The sequence below is a fragment of the Podarcis vaucheri genome, assembly GCF_965113315.1.
Source record: "Podarcis vaucheri genome assembly, chromosome: 13".
NCBI lineage: Eukaryota > Metazoa > Chordata > Lepidosauria > Squamata > Lacertidae > Podarcis > Podarcis vaucheri.
Window position 1 is genome coordinate 21,111,978 of NC_138751.1, and position 23,152 is coordinate 21,135,129.

Here is a 23,152-nt window from a genome sequence, read left to right on the forward strand (position 1 = left end):
AGTTATTCGTCTATCGCTGGTAAAAACCGCCTCCCTGCTACGATTGACGGCCATTTCCCCACCTCATCTAAAGGCATTTAAAGCTCATGGAGTGGAAGCAACGCCCCCAGCGCTGACGGACAACTTCCCCTCCCGCTCCTTTGGATCTTTAGCCTCTGGGAGCGCTCAGCGCGCGCGCGCGCAAACGACCGACCAAGAAGCTGCTCTGCCTCTCTGAGTTGGTCCAATGGGGATTGAGCGTCGGTTGATAGACAGCTATTCCTTCTGACCGTCCGAGACTCAGTCAGCCTATGAAAATCCAGAGGCGGGCTTTATTTCCTTTCCCGCCCATGCGCCTTGAATGACAACGGCTCCGCCCAATGGGCTGCCCAGTCCCCTCCCCTCCGCTCAGCAAGGCTGGGGGAGCCGAGCCAGTGCTTCTCTCTTTCTGTGTCTCATTCACAAGATGGCGGAGGCTGCAAACTGCATCATGGAGGTGAGGGGAGTGTGGGAGGGCGGGTGGACGGGAGAAAGAAAGGCGGCGGCCGGGGGAGGGGGAAAGACCTAGTGGCAGCCCCAGCCCCCTCTAGTACCCCATACCCCCCTTGCTCCCTGGGGGCGGGTGGAGTTGCTCACCTGAGACCCCTTTCAACCCCCTGCCATTGAGCCCCCCCCCCCACTCTCTTGAAAGGCCCCGCGGTGCCTCGCTGACCCGGCCCCCCAAGCGCCTCAGCCCCTCATCTCCCCCTTCCCTTCTGCCTCTGCTCATTGAATCCTGCCCTTCCTCACCTCTGGGAGCCTTTTGATGCCCTAGAGAAGAAGCCCATCGCCCCCCTTTCCTCCTCCTGTGCTCATGGGGGGGGGCTCTCCCCATGGTTTTATTCACCACTCACACCCGCGTTAGTGTGTATACGTCTGAAGATGGGGTGAAAATAAAGATTCAGTTGTGCGCCCCCCCCCCGAAATATGAATGATATTGAACAGGATCTCCCGTTTGGTTTTCCCTTCCTTTTCGCTCTGCATCCGTCTTCTTTCATCCCACTTCCCACACCATAAAGTTATGGGTACTCCCCCCCCCCCCACGATTCCCTTCCCCGTTGAACATGCCTGCGCTCCTCATGGTAGCCGCATGGCACGCCTTGCCCCATAGGACCCCGCCTCCTTTGGCCGGGGGGGGGAAGGCCCGTGGAGCTCCGCCCCCCGCCAGCCTCCCGCGATGCATGTAGAAGAAGCCTCGACCCTTGGAAAGTCCTCTTTGCAACACCCCCCAGCACAGCCAATTAAAAAAAAAAAGCATTGTTTTGCTCGGTCCCGCCGGCGGGCTGCCTCCCTCCCTCCTTGGCCCTCTTGGGTCGCTCTTTCCAGTTTTTCCCACCTCCCCCCCCCCCCCAGGTAACACTTCTCTCCGCCCCGCTCCCCGGCCATTCGTTGCTGTAACCGAGCTCTTTGTCCAAGGAGAATCCGGCCCATTGAACTTCCAGCCCCCTTGGGATTCTTGTTAGCCCCGCAGGCGATCGACTTGCTCTTGTAATGGGGTCTGCGAGCTCGTGTTAAACCCCACCGTGGACCAAAAAGGAACCCCCACATTGACTCTCATCTAACAATGGTCCCCTTTTCCCAACTGAGCAGGCCACTGCTACTTAATCAAATCCAGTTGTTCCAGAAGGAAAAAGCACTCTCCTCCCCCCAAAAAACACACCCGAATAAATTTGCTAAGTCTTCCCAAGCATTACCCCCAGCCTCCAACCTATCTGGGGTAGCGGCATGCTCAGCCTGTCTGTTGCTTCCTGATTTCCCCCCAATCTTTCCTTAAGCGCTGGATCCAAACTCCCAAGTGGCTCGTTCCCTGGCAATTCAGGGGGCTGTTGTTGATGGAGGGTTTGTCTGTGTCCTGGGAGGACACCCCTGTCATATATGGGTTACATGTGGGTCTGTGAAGCTGCAAGCATCTTCAGTGAAATTTGATTTTAGGAAGAGAGCGCTTATTGTGCTTTGCTTTGTTCAAGGAGGTGCAAATAAAAGAGGAGGAGTTGAAGGGAGTTTGGTAATACTGGGAAATCCAGGGGTGCGTTGGGGGGCTTCTTATGGGTTGAAAAGGTGGTCAGGGAAAGCTCTCGGAACTTAGATAGGGCTAGGGTGAGCCTGGGGGCCTTGCATGTGGAGCTTCATTGGGGAGGAAAATAACAGGGGAAGTTTGGACAACAACCCATAGGCTTGAGAGGATGGGGTTAAGTTTGGAAGGCTGGTGCTGTGATGAGGGAAAGAATGAAAGTCAGATTGGAAGTGAAAGGTAGACTGAAATGTGGGGTTGTGCAATGTTGTAAGAGGAAGCTGTATGGGACTGGAAGCGGGGAAGAATATGTGCCTGCCTTAGCAGAGAGGGGTTTCCTCAGACAGGAAATTAGTGTGTCTCCCGCCTATTTCACCATGCGGTGATCATTTGAACAAAGGAGCACTCAGTGTTGGGACAGTGGGGAACTCCCCACACAGCTCCCTGCCATGTGTCCTTATTGAAAAGGGATCAAGGCCTTACGTAGTTTGGAGAAGGAAGGAGAGCTCGCCTCCCTCACTAGGAGACAAGGAGGCAGTTTGCCTTTTGATTTGCATAGGTCGGGTGCCCTTAAAAGCGGCCCCTCAACCACATCCCAAAACAGTTGCCACATTCATTCAAAGTTTTTCGCTGAACATAACGAAGCTTCCTGAGTCAGACCACCAGTCCATCTAGGTCAATATTGTCTACACTGGCTAGCAGCAGTTCTTCAGGGTTTCAGGCTGGGACTCTTTCCTAGTCCTTGGAGATGCTGGGGATTGAACCTTTGGGCGTTCTGCATACAAGGCAGATGCTCTCAGTGAGCTACAGCCCTCTCCACTGGTGCCTGTGCCTCTGAGCCAGTGAGAAGCAATATAGTCTGGCACAGGGCAACTAGCACCAGACTAGAGCAGAGGCTCCTGCAAATGATTCCCTTGGATTGGCTTGGCAGCTTGCAGTGTAGATCCTATGCGTTTGTGGGCTTTGAAAAGAATGGACATATCTGCAATGACTATTGAGAGTAGTGAAACCGGATGGCGGGGGTGTTAAGTGGAATGGTCCTGAACAGGAGTGCTGAATGACAAGTGGCGGTCATGAATATTCCCCCCACCTCAACATCTTAAAAGAGCCCATGCAAACAGTATGCCATTCCTTTTTCATCTCCATACATGGCCATTTCTAGCCATGTCTATGCATCTTTGCCTATTAGTCCCTTGTGGAGATGTTGTCCAAAAACACCTGGATCTCAGACCTGGCCCTTCATCAAGGGGAGCGGAGCAGGGAGAGCAGGAGGCAGAGGGGGAGCTATTGTTGAATTTTCTGGGACAGGCGTGTTAACAGAGAAGCTTGGCAGGGCCCTTAATAGCTTGGCATAGCAACCTCATTGGTATTTCAGATGGGTTTTGTTTTCTATTTACGGCATGAGATTGTGGTAATCCTGTAAGAGGGCTTTTTTGGACCAGTGGCGACCTTGTTCCATGTGCTGCGGTTATAATAGTGGCTGATAATAGAGTGCATGCATTATTTGGAAGGTGGGGTGCCTGTCACTTCACACCATAAGAGAACCCCTACTGAGGACAACCTTCCCCTTCCTTGCATCTATCTGCCTCTGTTGCCATGGCGATCCTGAGACCCAGTACCTGGCTCCGGAAGGAGACCCAGTCTTCTTAGCCACCTGTGGCAAACTTAGCAGGAGATTCCTTTGACACACACCCCTGCCACCCTCACAGTCTGGTTTTTGTGTCCTCAACCACCTTTTTGCCACGTCTTCTGACCCCCCCTCCCCACCCCCATCGTCAATTAGACCCAGTCTCCGGCTCAGTTCCCGTTGAGCTTTGAATTGACCTTATTTCCCTTGTTACTCTCTCTCTCCTAGAATTTTGTAACCACGCTGGCTAATGGGATGAGCCTGCAGACACCGCTAGAAGATGTAAATATCCTTTGAGTTCACGAGGGCTAGACTAGTGCCCAGCCCTGGGTGTGGGTGAGGCACGCTAGCCCTGGCAAAAGAAAATCTATTTTCCTTGCTATGTCGCCAGCTTGGCAGTGCATCACCCAGTCACCCTCTTCTCTACCTTGCACTTGTCCTCTGCTAGAACAATGCCTCTGTAGTTGCTCCCATGCTTTTAAGAGGCGTAGAAGTATTGCCCTTCTTCAGAGCTGCTAGGAATAACCCATCTCATTTCCCATGAGTTGTAGATGTAGCCACATTCTGCCTCCCCCCTCTCTCCTGCCCACTTGCCACCCTCCCCCCCCTTCTGCAGAATTGGTTTTTAATCCCTACCATTCTGGCTTGCTTGTGTACATCATTTGGACCACATCATTAATATTCGCTGGTGATTTTGACTTGTTTTACTGTACCCACTCAGTCCAGAAAGCTAAGTGGCACAGGAGAGAAAAGAGTGGGGGCCCTTGACCGTACATGTTTTGTGGAATGGGTGTTACTAATCCACACTGAGGCTATGGAGCCAGGTCACAGTTGTTCTATTTCAGACGGTTAAATCTGCTGATAATGCGATCTCGCGTAGTCTGGAGCCTGCTCCACTTTTGATCCAAATAATTATATATGGCTGCAAATGAAAGAAAACGGGTAGCTTGGTATACAAATACCCGGGTTTCTGCTTTTCAGAGAGAGAACGAAAATGGAGATTGTGAGGGGGCGTTCAGGTTGAAGGTTCAGGAACCTCTTTGGGGGGAGGGGGAGTGAGAAAAAAGAGGATTTCATTGCTGGTCAGAGAGATGGAACAGCTGTGCTCAGCCTGGCTGCTTGTCTTTGCCTGTGGCTCCTACTTCCAATGCGCTAAACACCCATTGTCCCTCTAGTGTTTTCCGAGCCTTTCTTCCCGATCCACACTTTCCCGATTGTAATACAATGCCATCCCAAAATCAGGTCAAATAAATTCTGCAGCTTATTTTTGGGTTGGAACTGGGGGTGGATTATGGGAAGGAGTTCATACTACAAATTCCCCACCCACCCTCCATTCTTTCTTTTTCCTTTTTTTAAAATCCAAAGTGTAAAGAGGCTGGTTCATTTCCAACAGGCATGCAATGTATGTTGAGCATGGAGATACGTGGGGCAGGGCTGCATATGGACCTCTGGGGCATGGGTGAAGGAGCTGGTTGCATTTGGGAGTCTTGACTCACTGTTTCCTTAACTTTCATTGCAGCTCCTCACTCCTGGGGGCAGGTGGGGGGTAGAGCAGCTCAGGAGGTAGGCCTACACTGGGGTAGCCTGCCAGCCTTCCCCTGGGTTGGGGTGAAAATATTGGCCCCAGAGTGGAAGGGGGAGTGGAATCTGGGTCCATAGGTATTGCGGAGCTAAGTAGACTGAAGTAGAGAGTCTTGCTGGATTTCTCCCAGACTTTTTCCAGTCACCAAAGTGGAATTGGTGTGCTGTGGTGGACCCAAAGGGGGGAGAACCCAATGGTTTGTCACTGAGACACACACAAACCTGACACTTAAGTGCTTTCCATCCCTGCACAGAGCTGACTCCTAAAAATCCAAGGAACAGGATATTGGGGCACCGTAAAACAACAACAGGTGTATTGTGGGCAGAAGCTTTTGTGAACTGCCGCCCACTTTTGGTGCACTTGACATGGCCTCTAGTCCGCAGGATTACGTGCCACAATAACGTTTGGTCCCTCCGGATATTGTTGGTCTCCCATCAGCTCTACCCCATAGGGCCAGTGGTTGAGAGCTTGGGGGGCTGGGAGTCCGCATTCATCCGAAGGGCCAGAGTTTTCCCACCCGTGTTTTAGCAGATGGAATGGGAGCTGCCAGTGGGTTGCTAAATTTAAGGTGGCTTACACCAATTTTATTTTGACTTAATTTTTAAAGGAATATTTTTTTGGGGGGGTGAGTCAAGGAGAAAGAGTGACCCAGGTATAGAAGAGGCCATGGTGGCAGATTTGCAAGAGGAAGCTTCCTTATTCCAAATCAGGCCATTAGTCCTTCTAGCTAAGAACTCTCAAAGCTAACAAATGACGACTCTCCAGGGTTTCGCAGCGATGTCTTTTTTCCACCCCAGCCCAGATGCTGGGGATTGAACCTTTTTTGTGTAAAGCATGTGCTGGACCACAGAACTGCAGCTTGTCCTCATTCAGGCAGGAAGGAGAGAAACTTCCACCTGCCCTATATTTTATCTGTTCAGGAGGTTTATATCCTACCTTTCAATCCCAGTAATCCTCAAGGCGGCTTGCAGCAGATTGTCTGGGGAATTTCGAACACCGGTCCACAGCATCAGCAGGCAGGACTGGGAGAGACTTCTTGTTTGAAACCTTGGAGAGCTGTTGGCAGTCACTGCAGATGATATTGGGAAAGATGGACCAATGGCCTGACTGTAGAAGGCAGGTTCCTATGTTCTCCACCCGCCCTGCAACCAAGCCTCTGTTCTTTGCTCCATGGGGGAAACTTCCTAGCGTGTCACAGCAGTCTAGCTTTGGGACTTTGGAGGTATGAATCCAGTGGGGGCTTCCAGCATTTACTTCCAAAGACTGTTTTGGGGCAGGTTCAAACACCCCCACCCCCCGCTGAGTGACATGCTTGGAAATGCAACTTGTGAATGATTTGAGGCCAGACCTCGTGCAGTCCAGTTTTGAGCAGGAGACCTCAACCATGTGGAGCCTAGAGAAGTGAAAGTTAGGACTGGTACCTTGAAATCTGGTGGTTGCAACAGCGGTGCAAAAGTGGTCCCCTGCTTTCTCACCTCACATTGCCTAATGGGGGCAGGCTAGAATTCTAGTTGACGCAGCGGGAACATAAACATCCCTTTGTCCTAATAATAGCTTATAATGGATTCTGTTTTTAAATGAAGCAGTCTACTTAAAAGGATCATGAAATATTTTAAGTTTTTCCTCAGAGGTTGTCAATTAAAAGCCAAAACCACAGAAAGTGCATCAGTGCTTCTTTTTTAAAAAATATGAATGCAATCAAAGTTAACCAGTCCCAGCGTAATCTGAGCTAAATGAGCTCTTTATCCAAGAATAGGCTTTGGTAATCTCTCAAGACAGGGCTAATCCACTGCGAGCACACACGCAAAATAGACCTGTGTGATCTTGATACAGGCCGGGAAGTAGTTTTGGTAATTGGCCCCCAAATTCAAATAATTCTGGTATGCTTTAGGGTTGATATTTGGCCCCATTCTAAAGCCTGTCAGCAACACTGAGAACCCAAGACACATGGAAGTGTGAGGGTGTGCTACATATGGAAATAAGATAATTAAGCTTTCATTACCCTAATGACTTAATGTTGAGGTGGAGCTGGAAAGGAGAGCCATGTAATTTCCATTGCAGGCAGAATGATGGGCTGTAAGTCAGAACTTCACTTTGACAGAGAGCCGCTATTGGCATTTAGTTTTACATGGGGCTACTATCCCAATAGGAGTATTGCAGTGCCATCAGTGTACACAATAGATTTTCCATATTTTTCTAAGCAAAACCGAGATACCTAAAGCACCCTTGATCCCTTCCTGAAGGAGCTTATCTACATCCTAGTAATTGGGGTGATAACAGAAGAGCAAAAGGTTAAGGGATCAGAGTGGCATGGGCCATAGGTCCTTTGTGGGGCACATGCATTTTGTATTTAAGGTTTGAGGTTCAGTCTCTGAATTGTGTCAGAATTTCTGGTGGTTGGTGGATGGGCCTGAGACTGCCTAAGGAGCTGCTGTCCTCTACATTAGAGCCCTGTCTTACATATTTGTTGGGCATTTGTGGCTCATTTCAGTAAAATACTGTATCAGGATTTAGACCCTGCACAGATATGAAGTTGACTCCCTGTCGTTGGCGTAGCATAGGATGTGCACCCTAATTGAGCAATTGAATAAAGAAATCAATTCCCTGCTGTTACTAACCTCCAGCTAGGCTGTTTCAACTACAGTGTCCCCAATAGCCTTCTTGGCAGGGTCAGATTGGTCCCGGGGGCTGCCAGTTGTTGACCCTACAGCTTGCAAATTCAGGCTTATAAAGGTCAGTTGTAGTAAATGTGTCTGCAAGTAAGCTGTTAAGTGCTAGTCTCTCCCTCCCCCCTTTGCTTTTTAATATACAAATGATTAGCACATGTGGGCTGGTACTCATATGGGTTTGGGGTGAGATGTTACTTCTGAAGACTATATCACCTGGCTCTTAGAATAAAATAACTGTCACATAATTGGAATATATAGTTTATGGGGAAGAGAGGAACGCCAGTCGCAGATATTTCCAAAAGGCTCTGTTGGTCCCTTGGAAAAACCCTCCCAATGTATTCATCCTTCAGAAACAGGATTACTTTTGCAGATGTGATGATTAGAAACAATTGACACTATAAAGCAGTTGGTTTATCAATACTGCTACCAAAGGCAGTCACCCAACTGAAGAAATTTTAATTGAGTGATTGGTTAAATTGGCATAGGTGTGCAAATGAATTAAAGGAATAGTCTCAAAGAAAAAAAAAGGCCTATTTATTTTTAGCTCATTCATGCATGTTTGTTGCCTCTTCTGAGAAGATGCTGGCTGCATTCCTCCTCCTACATATAGGCTGTAATGCCTGTTAAGACAGCACTTGCCAGTCTGAATTTTTATAAGTAGTTGTACTGACTTTTTTAAAAAAGAAAAAACTGCCCAATTCAGTCAGTGTCATCTTTACAGTAAAATGTTTTGAAATTATCCAACCTGTTAATTGATCCAGCGAGTTAATTGACCATAAACATTGTAACCCTGCCCAAATCAATCAGGGGCACCTTTATTGTAAAATGTTTTGAATTTATCCAACCTGTTAATTAACTATAAACATTGCAACCCTGCTGCCAGCTGAAGAATCTTAAGACGAAAAGAATGAAAGCTGATGGGAATGATGAAGAGGTTGGGGTGGGGGGGACGGGGACTTGTTATATTGAGAGATCCTGCCTGCATGGGCCTGTTTCGCCTTAACTGCCTCTTGTCTTTCACCAGGTCTCGTGCACCCAGCCAGAAAGCAGCGGCAAGCCAACGGCGGAGGAGATGACCTCCAAGGATTACTATTTTGATTCTTACGCCCACTTCGGGATCCACGAGGTGACAGAGAGTTGGCTGGGGCATGGGTTACAAAGCACCTCCTTGGCGCAGGGACCCATTCTTGCCTGTCCAAGGGGTGCGTTTGTGTAGATGGATTTTGTGAAAGTTGACTGATGTGCCTTTCTGCCCCCAGGAAATGCTGAAAGATGAGGTGCGCACGCTGACCTACAGAAACTCCATGTTTCACAACCGGCACCTCTTCAAAGACAAAGTGGTCCTAGATGTTGGCAGCGGGACCGGAATCCTCTGCATGTTCGCAGCCAAGGCTGGTGCCAAGCGGGTCATTGGGGTGAGTGAAGCGGCCAGTGGCTGGTTGGTCCCTTTGCTTTCGTGAGGGGTGGTAAACATAAAAACACAAGCACTGGTAGGTTCTATAAAATCTGTTGTGGTGCTATGTGGAGTGAGCATACGGGTCTGGAATTTTGTAGGGAAGGAACTATATTCTCCAGCCACAAAACCAAATTCTGTTGTGGGAACAAGCCATGCCTATTAAGAGTGTGTTTGTGTTGCCAGCCTGACTCTGTTTCAGAATTTGGGAATGTGGGACAAGGTAGCAGGACCTCAGGAGAAAGCTGATGTTGGAGGAGAGACTGGACATTCCTGCCCTTTTGTTTGCTAGGTCTTGCTGCACAGCCATGAGGACTAGAAACATTATTTACCTCTTTAGTTTGCAGTAAAACCTGGCCCCAAAGAGTGTTGAGGTCGTGATGTACTGAATTGAAGCAACATTTAGTGGAGGGTAGAGGTCATGAATAAGATTCTTTCCTGGGTGAGCGAGGCAAGAAAGGAGAACTATTTTTACTTTTTGTGTGCTGTACGAACATATGTGAATATCCTTTCTCTCCTTTTGGTACTACACTCTTAACAGATTGAATGCTCCAGTATCTCTGACTATGCTGTCAAAATTGTCAAAGCCAACAAACTCGATCATGGTGAGTTAATTTTGTTTTATATTCTCCCTTGCCCTTTAAACATCTGCAATATCATGCACCTGTATCAACCTGTTTGCTGCTGCCTGTCTTTTCCTTCCTTCAAATCAATTGTTGAAACCTCCATCATCTTTTAGTCCTTCTCCCCGACTAAAACTAAGCATGAATACAAGGAACTAAATTTTAACACACACCCTTTCCCCCTGCCTTACTTTGCTTCTACCTTCTTCATCTGTGCTGAATGCTAGGCTGTAAGCTCCCATCGGGCAGAGATCCGTTGCTGTTGTAACTCTCCCAGGCACTTTGTTTGTTAATTCTTTGCTTGGGGAGCGTCATATTCTTGCAAGAGCCCCCGTTTAACATCTATTGACCAACATCTGTTAATATGAGGAAATCCCATTGCTGCAGCTGGCTTGCACCTCCTTCCAGTGCAGCCCTTACATTCTTGTTTTGTTTCTCTGGTGAAGTGGTGTCCATCATCAAGGGCAAAGTGGAAGAGGTGGAGCTGCCCGTGGAGAAGGTGGACATTATCATCAGTGAGTGGATGGGCTACTGCCTCTTCTACGAGTCCATGCTCAACACTGTCATCTACGCCCGGGATAAGTGGCTGGTGAGTCTCTGTCCTGCCCTGTTGCTGTGTCTGCTATTCCTGGGCCCATACTCACACTTTCAAATCTCATGATGTTCTGATAACTGAGTGCACCAGCATCTTCCCCCCTACAACCTTAGACACGTAGGGGCAGAACGGTTTCTGTTGCTCTCTTGCCTGAAAGAGCAGTTGAGATAGTCAGCTCCTCCAAGCTGTTGCCCACCAAATATTTTGGAGGTTGTGATCCAAAACCTGTGGAGGGTGCAAATTTGGGACGGCTGTTTATTAATATCCCAGGTTCACAAATCTGATCAGCTGGACAACAAGAGTAACCAGACTTTCAATATGGTGTCATCTCCTTTGACAATGGGACTGTCATGCCTTGTGCAGCTTCCCAGGTCCTCTGTTTTGGAGCCAAGAGCTGTTCCTTGTGGGGACTCTGCTTCACAGAGGGCAGGTTTTGTCACTGGCCCTCAGTCATAAGAGCAACCAGGTACTGAATTAGACTATGTTCCCTAGTTAGAAGGGCATTATGCTCAAACAGCTTTTAAGAATCAGAGGAAACGAAACCACATCAAGGGGCAAAATGGCCCCAGTGGGGATTTAGAGCCACTTCCTATTGGGATGGTCTGAGGTGTGGAAACACATTTGGGACACATTCTTCCATGGTAGCTCTAGAAGCAAGTTTTGTATGTGTGAATAGTGCATGGTACTGCCCCAGTCTAGGATCAGCCCTCAGGAAGGCCATAGGAAAAGTTAAACTTTAAGTTCTATACTGTAATAACTTGGAGTGTGAATGTGTGACTTGAAGCTTAGCAGCAAAGCATGACTTTTAATTATAGTTGCATTTTTCTAACAGCTGCTTGAAGTCTAAAGCTCTGCAGTATGTAAATTGAATCCAGGCCACTTTGCCATAATTCAAATCAGGATGGTGTTTGGATTGAAGCTCACACACATTCATCTAGTAGTTAAGCACAAGGAATCAGTTTCTCTCGGCAGAGAAAATTTATGGGCACTATAGGGCTGAAGTGAGTTGTAACAACTTCCTTAACTTATTTCTTTTTTGTCCCAGACCCCCGATGGACTCATATTTCCAGACCGTGCTACACTGTACATCACAGCTATTGAAGACCGGCAGTACAAAGATTACAAGATCCACTGTAAGTAGCAGGCGGCACCACAGTGGTTTGCAGGGAACAAGGCCGGGCTCAAGAGCTCCCCTAACAAAGAAGACAAGGGTGACAAGTGCAGGTGTCGGTGGCTGGGTGCTATAACTGAAGGCAAGCTGTACCTTCTAGCTTGGTTTGGAGCAAGTATTTCTCTCCGCTTGTAAGGTGGCCCAGCCCAGTGGCTTTCACACAGTCCTCCGGGGATTGGTAGATTCTCCAAGAGAAGATGAATAATTGGAAACAAGCTTCCCCAAAAGGCAGCAAGTTCAAAGCTATGGCTTCCTGCGCCCTGGGGTACATTCCACAGCAGCATAGGGGAGTGGAGTGTGTTCTTGGGTCAACCCTTGGTTATCTAGGGGTGCCACCAGGCCTATTGGGCCCCAGTCAGCCGTTTGTCTGCGCACTCACAAACTTGTCCTAGAACCTTCTGCAATGTCCAGGGGTTCTGCGGTGAGAAGCAGGGTGGGGGGTGCTAGAGATATGTCTTACAAAATAGCTCCCTGAAGGTTCACAGTTTTAAAACACTTAGACTAGCCCATGGGTGGGGGGGAGTTTGGTCTGTTTCTCAATGCTGTGCCCCTCTGTGTGGTGGATTGTTACGGCCTTCCAGGATCTGACTTCACCTCCAACCTGTGTCTCTTGCCGCAGGGTGGGAGAATGTCTATGGCTTTGACATGTCCTGCATCAAAGATGTGGCGATCAAGGAGCCCCTGGTGGATGTTGTTGACCCGAAGCAATTGGTCACCAATGCTTGCCTCATCAAGGTACAGTGTCACAGCCCCGAGCTAGGGCTAAGCTGCTAGGAGTTTGTGAGATGCAGGAGTTCCCAGGAAGAGTGCCAAATGCCGGAGTGAGCAGTCTGTCAGGTCCCCTTGCCCTTACAGACATGGGACAGACGCTACAGCAAGTAGGCTCCACGACAAGGAGAGGGCTTGTCCGCTGGGAGACTGTCCTCACCCAGCGACAAATGCATACATTCTTTATACACTATGGCAGGTGACGTCAGCCACCTGGCCAGGGCTGCAGGTAGCAGATACCCAAGACAATACAAAGTTCCTCTTCTGGGCTTTTGAGCCCAGCATCCCAGTTCATCCAGATAAGGGCACCATGAAAGTTAAGCCAATTAGTGGATCAAAGCAGGCATATATAAACATACATGAGCTCCTTGAAGGTTCATTTTGAGTGCCAAGATGGCGCAAGTACAGCTTCCGGAGCAGTTCGCCTCTGGTACCACACAATGAGACATGTTGCCCTTCTGCCCAGGGGCCTCCATGGCTGCTGCTGAGAACCATGTCTCCTGCGAAAGGCAGTTTGTCCACTGGTTGTGCTCTTGTTTCCAGGCCAGTGTGCTTTTCTAGAGGGCATAACGCATAACAAAAGGAACCTGAAGGTTTTGGGTGCTTCACTTCCTCCCCTTATTGCCTGTGTTGCTGCTGCCTCTTCAAAACTCTTCACGGCTCACTAGGTGGAATGAAACTCTGGCTTTCATAACTTCAGATGGATAAGCACGGAGCAATGGTGATATGCAAAACTTGAGGGGAAACATGGTGCCAGTCCCTGGGGTTTGCAGTCCACATCTGGATAAGTGGTGTGAGTGTTTAGCTGCGGTGTGTGGCGCTGCAGGCTGTTTTTGCCTGCCGTTGCTGTTGGTAGTTCAGCTTTCCTGCTTGCTCCTTTTTTTGGCAAAGCACCTGCACTCACCCTCATTGTAACACAACTACTAGTTTATTGTTACGAACGTGGAGCAGATGGCCCACTAATGGAGTCTGCAGGCAAGAGGTTGCAGCCTTGTTGTTCTGGTGGGAGGAAATGGATGGATGGAGAAACAGCGTCACAAAAGGAATTGACAGCAAAATGTTGCAGAGCCTGTCTTGTAAGGCTGTTGGAGGCCAGTGAGAAAGGTCTCTCCTCAGAGAAGTGGGAGAGAATCTGTCAAGCCTCTCACAGCCAGCTCAAAGGCCAGAGCTGACCAAACACACATAAACAATGAGTAAAGTGCAGTCCTCCCTTAACTCTGTTTTTTTAATGTCTGTATTTCCGCTTGCTTCAAAATTCCCCAATATGATGGACTTTCCGCTTTGTTTATAGGTGGCCCTAATTTGATTGGCACAGGGGCACAGAAGTTTGCTTCTTAAACGGAATGATTAGCTTTTAATTTGTAGTGTTGGGTTAGTAAAAGGCGAGGATTATTTAGTATGTTCTTGACCCCATTTCTTACTGCTTCTCATGCCTTCTCTTTATTTTCTTTCTTTCTCTCCTTGTCACCCACGGTTGGCAGGAGGTGGATATCTACACAGTGAAGGTGGAAGATCTCACCTTCACATCACCCTTCTGCCTCCAAGTGAAGCGCAATGACTACATCCATGCCCTGGTCGCCTATTTCAACATAGAATTCACTCGTTGCCACAAGCGCACTGGATTCTCCACCAGTAAGGGGCACGGCCTTGGCTTGAGGAGTTAGCAGGGGAGCGGGCGGGCTGGTGGTCTGGTTCTGCCTTCTGAGTATACTTGAAGCAGGGTGGGACTTGGTGGCTGCATCTTAACGGGCAGTGGAACTTTTGGCTGTCTAAAAATCTGCTTTTAAGAACTAGCTGGTTAACAGACTACTTTTAGCCTGTACTTCTGGGAAGAATGTGCTGTTGCTGGCAAGCAAGGAGCTCAGTTGAAGCCAGGAGCTAGTAGTTTATGAGGCTGGGCTTTCCTCCCAGCCTAGAAATTCTTGTAGCTTTTGCCAAGTGGGAGCTTATAAAGCACAGTTGGGGGGAAGCTTGAAGTCAAGGAGGAAGGTTCAGTTCTTTTGGAAAATAAGTACCTGAGCTAAGAGTACAGCTAAAAGTATACAGTGGTGCCTCGCAAGACGAAATTAATTCGTTCCGCAATTCTCTTCGTCTTGCGGTTTTTTCGTCTTGCGATGCACGGTTTCCCATAGGAATGCATTGAAAATCAATTAATGCGTTCCTAGGGAAACCACCTTCAGACCAGGTCCGGGGACAATCTGTCCCCGGACCTCTTCTGAAGGCTGGGGGGGGGGGACAAGGGCTTTTCTTCCCACCCCCAGCATTTAAAAAAACCCTGTGCGGGGCTATCTTAAAATGCTGGCGGGCGGCATTTTAAAATCGCTCCGGACAGCGGAGGACTTCTCCGCTGTCCGGGGCGATTTAAAAGCCCCTGGGAAGGCAGGCGGGGGGGACAAAGACTTTCGCCCCCTGCCCGCCTTCAGAAGGTGTTCCCGCCCCCCGCCCCACTTCGGAACAGCTTTCCGAAGTGGGGCGGCGGGGCCAGGTGTTCCCGACCCCCCTCCCCACTTCGGAAGAGCTTTCCGAAGTGGGGCGGTGGGGCCAGGTGTTCCCGACCCCCCTCCCCACTTCGGAAGAGCTTTCCGAAGTGGGGCGGCGGGGCCAGGTGTTCCCGACCCCCCTCCCCACTTCGGAAGAGCTTTCCGAAGTGGAGCGGCGGGGCCAGGTGTTCCCGACCCCCCTCCCCACTTCGGAAGAGCTTTCCGAAGTGGGGCGGCGGGGCCAGGTGTTCCCGACCCCCCTCCCCACTTCGGAAGAGCTTTCCGAAGTGGGGCGGCGGGGCCAGGTGTCCCCGACCCCCCTCCCCACTTCGGAAGAGCTTTCCGAAGTGGGGCGGCGGGGCCAGGTGTTCCCGACCCCCCTCCCCACTTCGGAAGAGCTTTCCGAAGTGGGGCGGCGGGGCCAGGTGTTCCCGACCCCCCTCCCCACTTCGGAAGAGCTTTCCGAAGTGGGGCGGCGGGGCCAGGTGTCCCCGCCCCCCTCCCCACTTTGGAAGAGCTTTCCGAAGTGGGGCGGCGGGGCCAGGTGTTCCCGCCCCACTTCGGAACAGCGTTTTAAAATGCTGGGGGTGGGGAGCGAAGCGCTGCCGACCCCCAGCATTTTAAAATCTTCCCAGGACACGGGGAGATTTTAAAATGCTGGGGGTCTGCAGCGCTTCGCTCCCCACCCCCAGCATTTTAAAATCTTCCCAGGACACGGGGAGATTTTAAAATGCTGGGGGTCGGCAGCGAACGCTTCGTTCCCGCCCGCCAGCATTTTAAGATCGCCCGGGGCAGGCGGGGGGGAGGCAGGCGGGGGGGAGCAAAGACTTTTGCCCCCCGCCGGCCTTCAGAAGAGGTCCTCTTCTGAAGGCCGGCTGTGGGCGAAAGTCTTTGCTCCCGACCGCCAGCATTTCCCTATGGGCTTTCGTCTTGCGATGCAAGCCCATAGGGAAATTCGTCTTGCGAAGCAACTCGCAAACGGAAAACCCTTTCGTCTTGCGGGTTTTCCGTCTTGCGAGGCATTCGTCTTGCGGGGTACCACTGTACTAAACCCAAGCAAACTATAGGGGACAGTATGTGTAGGGCCTATGTCTCTTTCGCTATGTCTGTTCTATCTCCCCACCCTGCACCCTCCGGCACACTGACCTCACATGGCTGTTGCTCCCCAGGTCCCGAATCTCCCTACACCCATTGGAAGCAGACAGTCTTTTACATGGAGGACTACCTAACAGTGAAGACGGGAGAGGAGATATTTGGCACCATTGGCATGAAGCCGAATGCCAAGAACAATGTGAGTCGAGGACTTTGGTTCTTAACCCTATATATGCCCCTGGAGACACTGGCAGCATCACTTCCTCTAATGGCAAACAAGGGTGGTGAGCTGAAAACAGCGCAAATGGGGGCCACTGAGAAATAAGGGGGAGAAGTAACTGCGTGTCTGTTTGCAAAATACTTTAAGGAAACGAAGCAAAAAATTATTAGGGAGGGCTGGGGAGGGAGGAAACTCCAGAAACCAGTCCAGTGCAGGCTGAGTTAGCGATGGAGTGGGGAAGGTCAGTTGGAAAAGGAGTAACAAAAAACCTGAGGGTGGGAAGTGGAATGGTTGGCTGGAGGAAAAGGAGCTACTCCATTTAGGCGGGTGAGGATTCATGGCAATATTTTGAGGCTGGTCCCACATATTCAGTTAAAAATCAACCCCAGCTGTATCTGTGTGTGTACATGTGCACATCCACGTATATACATGCATGCACACACAGGGAAATGCACCACATAACTTGTCAAGAGTTGTTTTGTCTTGTTCATTTGGTAACAGCCACTGTGTTGAGACAATACCCTTTGTACCACAGGCAGTGACCCATTTGTGCAGGGGTTCCATCGCTGGGCCCCATGTGCGTCGGCGAAGCGTACCTAAGTCCATCCCGCCCCATTTTGCCCTCTTCCAGGTCCAAAATGTTGGCAGTTGTGCAACAGTTGAACTTGCAAAAAATGGCCGCCTCCTGTAATTGCACACTGTTAAAGAACAGAAATGTATTCAGTGATGCAGAGGTAGTAAAGGGAAGGCTCAAGTTGCAAACAGACACTTCTGTATCTTCCTCTTAAGTCCCTGTATTTATAGGTACTCTCTCTCACTCACTCTCACTCACTCTCTCTCTCTCTCTCTCTCTCTCTCCCCCTTCCCTTCCGTGTGTGTGTGTGTGAGAGAGAGAGGGGGGGATTTCAAGGACTTTAAAAGTGCATTAAACTGAAGTAACTGGTGAATTGACTATATTTGATGGGAGACAATATGTTCTTAATCTGGGCCAGCCCTTTATTACCCCAGCATTTTTATGACTCACGAGGACTGGGTGGCTGCCAAGCCTAGGAATTCTGTTGCTTCCCGGCATAATCCAGGCTGGAAGTTGATCTCAATAAATCTCTCCATGGGAGCCTCTGCCAGCAGACTTTCTCCCTCCCTCATTTATGTGTCTGCCCATGCTGCTTAAACAGTCTAGCTCCCTCTCCCCAGCCCTGTCTCTTCCTTCTCAACTCAGTTTTAAATTCCTTCAGTTGCACAAAGCTTGAATAAGATAAACACAAGTGAACGTTTTAGAACTTTGACAAACTAGCGTTTACAATTTTGAGGAGGCGTTAGTATTTTGTGTTTATACTACTACTCAATGAATAACAATAGATTCTCAGTCATAGGGAAGAAACTGAAAACACATCAGAAACACACAGAGAGCACGTGGCTGAGTCGCCCATCATGGGAAGCCTGAGTGAAGGCCTTTTTTAAACAGGCGAGGTGCCTGTGCCCTTAGAGATGTTGTTCGACTCCAACTCCCATCGGTCCCAGTTAGCATGGCAAATGGTCAGGGATTATGGGAGTTGAGGTCCAGTGACATCTGGAAGGTTATAGGTTCCCACCCCTCATCCAAAACGAAGCATTGATGATGCTCGCTTAATATTGCTAAATGCCCTGCTCCTAGTGGGCACCATGAATCATCATTCAAAATGCTTCTCTGGTTGGTCAGCGAGACACACGGAGTAAGCTTGCCCTAAGTTGCTTAGGTAAAGGTAAAGGGACCCCTGACCATTAGGTCCAGTTGTGGCCAACTCTGGGGTTGCGGCGCTCATCTTGCTTTATTGGCCGAGGGAGCCGGCGTACAGCTTCCGGGTCATGGGACTAAGCTGCCTCTGGCAAACCAGAGCAACGCACAGAAGTGCCGTTTACCTTCCCGCTGGAACGGTACCTATTTATCTACTTGCACTTTGACGTGCTTTCGAACTGCTAGGTTAGCAGGAGCAGGGACCGAGCAACGGGAGCTCACCCCATCGCGGGATTCGAACCGCCGACCTTCTGATCGGCAAGTCCTAGGCTCTGTGGTTTAACCCACAGTGCCACCCGTGTCCCTTTAAGTTGCTTAGGGCTCTGAATAATGAAAGAGGCCTTTAAATTTGGCACATTGGCAGCAATGCATTCTTCCATGCCTGGGCCACTCTGGCCAGCTCACCCAGTCTGGGCCATAGTTGCTCATTGACTTCAGAAAGTCACATTCTTCCCAGCCAACTCGGCACTCAGCTCTCTAACCTTTCCTTTTTGAGGCATTTGGTGCAGGAAGCCATCCAGTAGGACTGGGCGACATCTGGTTTTCAACATTGTGATATATCGCCAGCTAAACATCATGATATACTGATATATCACAATATCTGAAATAAGGATGGAGCTTAGTAGAGGCATTTGCTGGCTTCACGGTTTTCCCCGCATTGTGATTTTTGCATAGCACATGCACACACACACACAGTTCGCAATATATTGCCAGGCCAAAAATTATGAAAGCGCTATTACAATATGGACTTATAACTGGTTTTGGACGCTACATCACCCGGCCCTACCATCCAGTGGCATCAAGAGACGGGTGCAGTATGGGGGGGGGGGACATGGGGCAAGGAAGTGGCACGCAGGGTTGTCGAGAGGTTCCAAAGCTTGGGCACACCTGCTTTCAATGTGGTTGTGAGTGCTCCATTTGTGTGACTTGGTAAACACATCTGTTGTGGCCAGGGAGCACCCTCAGGTGTTGAGATGTTGAAAGGAGTTAGCTACATTTCCAGCACTGTACTTAGGAGGTAAAGAGGGCAAGCCATGCCCTGGGGGCACGGAGGTTATGTGAAGTTTGTTCCAAGGGAGTGTATCTTGGAAAAAACACTTTGTGACAACTGCACCCCTTTCCTTTCTCTCCTCCCATGTGCAGCGAGACCTGGACTTCACCATCGACCTGGACTTCAAGGGCCAGTTGTGTGAGCTGTCTTGCTCAACGGATTACCGGATGCGTTAGCCCAGCCACCCCTTGCCAGATTTTTTTTTCTCCTCCTCCTCCTCCAACTGACCTTGCAACCCAGAGCTAACCCTCCCTGTCGTCCTGTTTAAGTTGGTGTCTCACTAATTCATTTCATTGTGTAGTTCCTTGTTGCTGTGACTCTGGGCCAGCAAGGGGAGGGTCAGTATTAGAGGCTAGGGGGAAATAGCCAAGACCCCCCCTCAACCCTGTTGCCCCTCATTTTCAAATCTCCTTCCCCACCCGCAACCAACCTCCCCTCCTCCAGGCCAGGAGCCAAGGCTGTTAGCACAACTGAAGACACAGGTGGTTTGTCCATCCGTCCGTTTGTTCTGAGGCCCGAGTGCCGACAGCAGACTTCCATCATGAATTTCTTTTTTAAAAATAATAAATTTTTTTTTTTTTTGGTTAGTTAAATCATTGTTGGTATCACCTGCCAAACTGTGTTGCCCAGGATCCTCGTCCCTCCTCTTGCCCTGTTTTCTGGAGTAACTGCTCCTGCAATACCCTCTGCTCCAGTGTAAACGCTGCTCAGTTTTTTTGAAGGGTACACACTTCTATCCAGTGCCCAAATGGGGGAGAGGGTTCCCAACAGGTTTTTATCAAGAGGGCACGTGGAGGGGTGTGGGTGGAAAAGGCATCTCCATTTTGTGAGTGTTAAGTTTTTTTCCCCACTGACGGTTTTGTACTCCCCCCCCCTTAACAATTCCCTGTTCGGATCTGTGGGAGGGAGTTGTGTGGGGTTTTTCTTTTCTTTTTTAAATCCCTTGCCCCTTCGAAAGCTGACATCGTGTGACTGTTTCATAACTTATGGTTTTTATATGGTTACATTCATGAGGGAAAAAATAATAATAAAGAAGTTGAAACCACCTCTTCTTTTACTCAAACATATTGCTTGCCTGCCTGCCTGCCTGCCTGATGGGTTGCATTTAGAGAGGGGCCCGTTCCTTGGGCCTAGCCTCACTGCTTGTCCCCCCCCCCCAAATCAAACAAACCCCAACAAACGTGTGGGCAGAAGAACAGAAGTACAATGTAAGGTGTGGGACTCTCAAACCAGCTGTCAAACCTCACAAGGCAGAATTTACAGCCACACACACAAAAATGAGGTTATTGAGGAAGACATCCTTTTGTTCCGTAACACTGTGGCTGTGGACTAGTTACAGATACAGTGGTGGTCTCTACAGAGCCATCTCAAGACATGTTACTGGAGATGGAGAACAAGGCCCCTTGTTCCCACTGCCAGGTACCGAAGCCAATGGGGCCGGCAAGTGGATTGTTCTCAGACCCAATTGCACCAGCAGTGTCTTCAGATTCTTGTTACAAACCTGTTTTAAGTGGGGAGCCTAGATTATCAAGAAGGTTAACTGCATGCCCAGCTATTCCTTGATTTTAAGATGGAGGGGAAGAATTTGGATCAGGTGACGAATGCTGATCCTGTGGTTGGGAGCCGACACTGCGCCTTGGATGCAGGGACCAAAACAAGTGCCAGAAGAGCTGGACACAGGAATGTCTCCCTCACCTCAAATTCACAAAAGGACAGTACTTTTATTAGGCCCATCAAAAGATCACAAAATAGTGTGCACACTGCTGGGAATGACTGGTGTAACGAAGGTATTAACAAAACCAGATTTTCTTATGACCAATGTAGGCACATGGTTTTTTTGTTCTATGGGTCTCTGGCAGGGGTGTGAAGGAGGCTGAACAGAAGGGGCCGTGGAGACTTCCCTAGGGTATAACTTTGATCAAAGCTGTTAAGGAGTGCTTTACAGAGATCTGCTCTACGTGAAACATCACTGAGGTGATGCTGAACCATGCTGTGTTCCCCTTTTTGAGGAAGGCAGTTCCAGCTGCAAAGAAGGCTGTAATTTGGACCTGGAGGGAATTATGAACTGGCAGGTGGCTTCATATCTTAGTGCTAGAGTGCTTCTTCCAGGAGGTACCTGGCATCTCCAAGTACAGGGCCGGGAAGGACTCTCTGAGAAGCATGGCCAGTCCGTGTGGACAGTACAGCACTAGATATTGCCAATGGTTTGACTTTGTATAAGGGAACTTCTTGCACTCATAATTTGCATGCAGGAGGTACCACATTTATTCTCTGGCATTTCAAAGTAAAATGATTAGCTAAGCAAGACAATGCTTAGACCTCTGCCTGTAACAAAGTCTAGCCTAATCTAGCTTCCTGTTTTGAGTCTAGTAAAGGCAGGCTGGTAGACTGGGCCTATCCTCAACTCTGGTGCCTAGGCAGGTTCAAAAACAAGCTGCATTGGCCTCAGTCTTCAAGGCAACAGGTGAAATTGCCACAAATTTCAGCCCATCACCAGCAGAGCCACCATCCTTGGTGCTCCCCCCACTTGTGTGGAAGCCAGCGCTAGGCTGGGGGATCCTTTAACTGCTCAGAGGGGAGCAGCAACTGCACTCAGCTGAGCAAAAGATGCAGAGGGAGGAACAAGCTGTATCAGCGCTGATGCAGATTTTTTCTCCCTCTGTGCACTATGAGGGCAGAATGGGATGATGGTTTCACAAACACTCGCTGGAGGAAGTCGCTAGTAAAGGGACTCGGAAGCGGCTGTTTCACCAGCTTGGTGAACGAGACATCGCAGTCTGCGCCTCATACTGCTCCTGGATGATATATTAATAATATATCGCCCAGGCCTAGAACAAGCCTCAGAACTCTGGCGGCATCAGCAGTTTCAGTGATACTTTGCTTTTGTGCATCATTGAATCTGGAAACCTGAATGACACATGAAGCCCTTGCTCCTAGAGATTCTAACCTAAACACTGAATTGGCTTTGGTGGTCTTGAGCATGGATAGGCAAACTATGGCCTGGGGGCCGGATGTGGCCCAATCGCCTTCTCAATCCGCCCCGCAGACGGTCCAGGAATCAGTGTGTTTTTACATGACTAGAATGTGTGCTTTTATTTAAAATGCATCTCTGGGTTATTTATAGGGCATAGGAATTCATTTTCTTTTTCCCTTCAAAATATAGTCCGCCCCCCCCCCCCAAGGTCTGAAAAAGGTTGCTGACCCCTGGTCATGACCTTAACTTCTGCACCACTAAAAGCGGATTCTGAAAGCTCTGGAAGGTTTATGTGTGGCCATGCTAATTTATATAAATGGACGTTTTACCTGTGCCTACTTCCAGTACTAATTCCTGTTCAATAGGCATCACTTATCTAACTAGGCTTCAGCTAATCTGGTGGTTGCCAACCATTGTGGACCAGTGGGCAGCAGTCACAAAATGGTTATGGGGAGAACACAAAATGGCTGCCACATTTAAGAGACGGGAACAAAATGGAGGCGAGGGCCGGTGCCCAGTTCTTGCAGCCAACGAAACGCGGGCAGAGGAAAGGCCATGTCGGTGCAAACACAAACTGAGCAGGAACAGCAAACAGCTTCTTGTGTCGGTTTTTGAGGCCATCAGGCAGGCAGGCAAACAGCTTCTTGTGTCACTGATCCCTTTTGCAGGTGTTGTAACAGGTACTCGCAGGCACACTGGCAGCCTTGGCTGTCACACCGGCAAGTTCTGAGCTACCGCCTGCCCTAAAGTGCGGTCCATACATTCAAGAGACCAAAATTTGTTTGAGATTTGGTGGCGTCAAAGCCAATTTCCTTGGAGGTGGTATCTGGGTCCCTGCTAATCCTTTAGTTAGCATGCGTGAAGTCCAATGAAATCAGTTATGTGCCATACATCCATAATTCTGTGAAATCAACATGGGTTCACAGTAGCCACAGTTTGCATATATGTTTAAATAAACTATATATCCTAAAGACACCACAGACTGCTGTGCCTCTCCGAAAAAGGAACACAGACCCTGGGTAAAGCATCTGTAACTCCTTGAAC

The 23,152-nt window shown here is 49.3% G+C and overlaps 1 protein-coding gene and 1 long non-coding RNA gene across 4 annotated transcripts; one reads left to right on the forward strand and one right to left on the reverse strand.

The window, feature by feature from the left end:
- Positions 1 to 320: 320 nt before the first annotated feature.
- PRMT1 (protein arginine methyltransferase 1) lies at positions 321 to 20,179 on the forward strand. Of its 3 annotated transcripts, XM_082197056.1 has the most exons (12): positions 431 to 475; positions 3,885 to 3,942; positions 5,176 to 5,219; positions 8,932 to 9,033; positions 9,167 to 9,322; positions 9,902 to 9,965; positions 10,430 to 10,572; positions 11,624 to 11,711; positions 12,369 to 12,484; positions 13,999 to 14,149; positions 16,167 to 16,288; positions 19,227 to 20,179. In XM_082197056.1, the coding sequence occupies exons 1-12, from the start codon at positions 446 to 448 to the stop codon at positions 19,308 to 19,310; spliced, it is 1,158 nt and encodes a 385-aa protein (XP_082053182.1). In that variant the 5' UTR covers positions 431 to 445; the 3' UTR covers positions 19,311 to 20,179. The 3 variants fall into 3 exon arrangements, with proteins under 3 accessions (XP_082053184.1, XP_082053183.1, XP_082053182.1); XM_082197057.1 differs by lacking the exon at positions 5,176 to 5,219 and having other exon boundaries at positions 391 to 475; positions 3,885 to 3,938; XM_082197058.1 differs by lacking the exons at positions 3,885 to 3,942; positions 5,176 to 5,219 and having other exon boundaries at positions 321 to 475.
- Positions 19,694 to 22,290, reverse strand: LOC309517735. The gene is made up of 2 exons (XR_014213247.1): positions 21,612 to 22,290; positions 19,694 to 21,578 (listed from the first exon to the last, which is right to left on the reverse strand). It is a non-coding gene; the product is annotated as an uncharacterized lncRNA (long non-coding RNA).
- Between the last annotated feature and the right edge of the window lie 862 nt (positions 22,291 to 23,152).